At 39.1% G+C, this 4,237-nt stretch overlaps 1 protein-coding gene across 6 annotated transcripts in view; it reads right to left on the minus strand.

Moving 5' to 3' along the window:
• Positions 1 to 3,981, minus strand: part of LOC122631320 (twisted gastrulation protein homolog 1-A-like) — a 5,523-nt gene extending 1,542 nt beyond the window's left edge. Inside the window, exons 1-2 of one of the 6 annotated variants that reach the window (XM_043816902.1) lie at positions 3,961 to 3,981; positions 65 to 293 (exon numbers count right to left, since the gene is read on the minus strand). In XM_043816902.1, the coding sequence (XP_043672837.1) occupies positions 65 to 287 (223 nt within the window). In that variant the 5' untranslated portion in view covers positions 288 to 293; positions 3,961 to 3,981. Of the gene's footprint in view, positions 1 to 64; positions 294 to 751; positions 904 to 1,531; positions 1,551 to 1,776; positions 2,123 to 3,091; positions 3,550 to 3,960 lie in introns of those variants that run through there. The other 5 variants (XM_043816903.1, XM_043816898.1, XM_043816900.1 and 2 more) reach the window with 5 other exon arrangements.
• Between the last annotated feature and the right edge of the window lie 256 nt (positions 3,982 to 4,237).

Genomic DNA, 4,237 nt, shown 5'->3' on the forward strand with positions numbered 1-4,237 from the left:
GGGTGAAGAAGTGAGACGGATGTTTTTTTCTCCTTTTCCTTTTCTTTTCTTTTATAGAACTTACCAACGCAAGAGCAACACTCGTCGTAGAGATAGCTGAGACATGAGAAACACTCTTTGCAGCAAGTACAGGTGACGAGGTCGCATTTACAACTTTGAGTGAGCATGCACTTACTAACGACGCTTGCACAGATCGCTTCGTTGCAGGCTTCCGAGTAATCCGTTCTAGTCGCCAGGAGAAGAATTCCGATGGTAAACGCGGTGATCAGCGCGCTCCGGCACGTCATCGTGTTCTGAACAAAATTCGTGAATGGAATTCATTATTTGCACGATGCGCTATGAACAAGTCGATGCCAAGCAAGAAAGAAAGAGATAGAGATAGAGAGAGAAAGAGAAAGAAAAACAAAGAGAGAAAAAGAGAGAGACAGAGAGAGAAAGAAAGAGAAAGAAAGAGAAAGAGAGAGAGAGAGAGAGAGTAAGAGCCAGGCAGTTCGCGTCTTTTTCAACGTTTCGGCCGACGACACACGTTGATTACGACGATAACGCTCGATTAAGATTATTAAGAATATTCATGAACGTGAGTCAGTACTTCGTGGAGAGAGACAGAGAGAGAGAGAGAGAGAGAGAGAGATTGTACGTGTGAGAGAGAAAAGAACGAAAATTTCAGTCCAATGCGAATACTGGACTACGCGTTAAACCGGAGTCCGATTGCGTCGTACTTTTCAACTGTCATAGAAGAAGAATCACTTACGCGCGTGCGATCATAGTTAAAACTATACTTTGATGTGTTTACATTTCCTCGTTCGTATATGAAAACGAATGGAATTAATTTTAGATTCAATATCTCATTTGATTCTTTCGATATCTTTTTCTGTTGTTGTTGTTGTTGTTGTTGTTTTTTTTTTTTTTGTTTCTTTTTTTCTTTTCTTCTTTTTCACAGAGGAATCATTCGCACGTACGATCATAGTTAAAAATTAAATCAGTAATACATTGATACGCTTACATTTTCTCATCGTATATGAAGATCGAATGTTTTAGATTTAAGAATTGTTTTACATTTAATATTTCATTGAATCCTTAGGATATTTTTTTCTGTTCTTTTTTTTTTTTTTTATCTTTTTATCTTTTTTCATAGCTTTTCATTTATACCGACGTAATTAACATTTTTTTCAACTTGTATGATATCGATCAAGAATTGTACAGATTGTACGTGTTTCTCATTTAATTCAATACTTTTAAACTGTCATGAATATCGGTTGCGTGCGATCATAGTTACAAAAATTTATCTCCGACATCTACACTTTCTCGTGTTATATGAGAACCGAATGTAATCGTTAAGATATCGCGCTCAGTATTAACGCATTGTTAAGAACATTCGCGATTATTATTGATTTTTAAATAACAACGAGGAATCGAGATGAAACGTTTCAGAAAATATAGGATCATAGGAATGATCGACGATGAATCGACGTGAATCGATAGATCGCATATTAAATCGCGCACACGTCATAATCCAATGCAATGCAATTACGTTGAATACAGTTGTATCTTCTTAAGGTGCCAATTAAATGTCTATTTATATCGAATATAACCACATTTTACGATATATATATATATATATATATATATATATATATATATATATAAAATAATAAGGTGAGTCACTAACTCGAAAACACATATGCGCGTGACAGGAATGAACGGGCGTATTGACGACGGAATAAATTTATGTGAAAATTCATTTCGATCGAGAACAAATTGTCATATTTTACATACTTTCAAAAAGAAAATGAAAACTCCGATACGCTATAAAGTTTTCGTTTAGACGCGTAGTCTCGAAGACTTTAACGGGACGACTAACAGGACCGGCGTTTAGTTCAGCTTTTCAAACCTGGATCCCCACTTTAATTTTAAAAAGGTTCCAACGTAAACCGAGAGACATCATGGTGTCGCACCGTTGAATGGAGTGGAGTAGTACGACTTTTACGACGACGATGACGACGATAACGACGACTTTCAACCAATTATCGAGTATTCTTCTTTTATGTTAGAGCGTGTCTAACACACTGATCGACGCTACTCCATTAATCTTCTTTCTCTCTTCCTCCTTAGCAACCCTTAGTGATATAGAAACGATTATACGTACTCGGAAGGTTAATTACACACGATTTTGAAATGACGGAATAATATTTATTATTGGATTAGTGATCGGAATAGGAATTTTTTCGGGTTTTTACGAAGGATTTACAATTTATCTCCCGCGGGTTATCCTTTTCTTATAAACATATGCTAACTCGAATCGTCGATCGTTGAAACGAAGAAGAGTGTGACCAATAAGGTTTTATCGATTATTCTTACAGGTGAAATAGTAATTAGATTGTTTACGTTGAAGACGCGCCGATGCGTACCCGATGGCTCTATAGAAATTCCATTTCGATCGAAGCATAGACGATGTCCGTCATCGTCATGGACAGACGCGTGCTTGTTAGAGCCTCGCCTTGTTCTGGCCCGAGGCGATGGAATAACTTCAATAACAAACGGCAATCGACTCCGTGGATGAAAGGCAACGGTGTGTGTGTGTGTGTGTGTACCTATCGTGGTCGCATAAAATGCGAATAGGCGAAGGACCGAAGTCTGTTTGTCTTTTTAATCCTTAATAAATCGTATTTATTTATACCAAACGATCGACGTACAAGTATCACCGATCTTCGTTTACCAAGGATCGAATCAATAATTTTTTCGTATCAACGTCGTATCCAATTCATAGAAACAATTATTTTCCAAACAGTTTCATCTTTCGTTAATTACGGAAAGATTAAAAAAAAAAAAAAAAAAAGATGGAAAAAATGAAGAAAGAAGAAAAAGTTTATGGTCGACGAAAGTTTCTAGATGTTGAAAAAAATCTTTCTGGATCGTCTCGAACGATCGGATCTCTCGATCTGGACGCGATCGAGAGATCTCTTACTCCCTCTCTCTCTCTCTCTCTCTCTCTCTCTCTCTTTCTCTCTCTCTCTCTCTCGCGCGCGCACTTAACTACTCACCTCTGATCTCGCAGAGAGACGGTGCGCATTTGGATTATATCGATATTTACCTTCCACATCTATCGGCGTATTTCCAGCGAACAGGAGCTCGCTCGTACCAGTTACCTACGCGTGAGAAACTATTTTAAGAGCGCGCAACCGGTTCGCGTTGCGACTGGTACGAGACATTTCCTTCGTGAGTCGCGGCGTCTTGACTGTTGAAACTCATGTCTAAGAAGAACTCGAAGAAGAAGTGGTTCGTTCCTCAATGGAGGACACTGGGGACCAGGTGAATCCTTTGGAATATTTCTTATCGGTTGAACTTTGGAATTGATAATGTCGTTAAATGACGATATCGTTCGTTTTTCAAAGTATGTAAATTCCAAGTTTCTTTCTTCTTCTTCTTCTTCTTCTTCTTCTTCTTCTTCTTCTTCCTTTTCTTCGTTCTCTTTTGTTTTTTTTTCTTCTCCTTTTTTAATTCCTCTGTTATCCGATAATTTTCTTATTTTTTTCTCCTTTCAGAACGTTTCTCTTAAGTGAACAACTCTCACCCATCGAGTAACACCGTTACGACACTTTGCTCGCTACGCTATGCTTTGCGACACTGCCTGTTTGCTCATTGAAAAAATACGACTGGTGAACGGAGATTACGAAGGAGAGGAAAAGGAAAAGAAAAGAATGGGAGAAAGAAAAGGAATAAGAAAAAAAGAAGAAGAAGAAGAAGGAAGAGAGAAAATCAGAGTTTCATAGGTGATTATCGGTTGAATCTTAAGGTTGATGTCCTGGGGTTAAAGAAAGAAAGAGAAAGAGAAAGACAGACGGAGAGACAGACGGAGAAAGACAGACAGAGTTAGAGAGAGGTAGAGAGAGATTAAGAGATTGAAAAAGAAGTGATAGAAAGAGAGGAGTTTGCGAGGGGGCAAACTTTTTGAAAAATCACTTGAAAATGGTGCACGACGGCGATTCGTAGCGGGTGTGACGAATCGAAGAGCGGCTCTCATTGGACTGAATTAAGGAAGAGCGTGGACCGAGAGGACCGCCGCCGTAGCGGAAGGCGATGGCAAGAGGAGGAGGAGGAGGAGGAGGAGGTGGAGGTGGAGGTGGAGGAGGAGGAGGAGAAAAAGGAGGTGGTGGATGATGGTGGTGGTAGCGATGAGAGTCGTCGACAGGAGTGGAGAGAAGAGAAAAACGAAAGAAAGAAGAGAGAGAGAGAGAGA

The sequence above is a fragment of the Vespula pensylvanica genome, chromosome 8 (genome assembly GCF_014466175.1).
Source record: "Vespula pensylvanica isolate Volc-1 chromosome 8, ASM1446617v1, whole genome shotgun sequence".
In the NCBI taxonomy this organism is placed as follows: Eukaryota; Metazoa; Arthropoda; class Insecta; order Hymenoptera; family Vespidae; genus Vespula; species Vespula pensylvanica.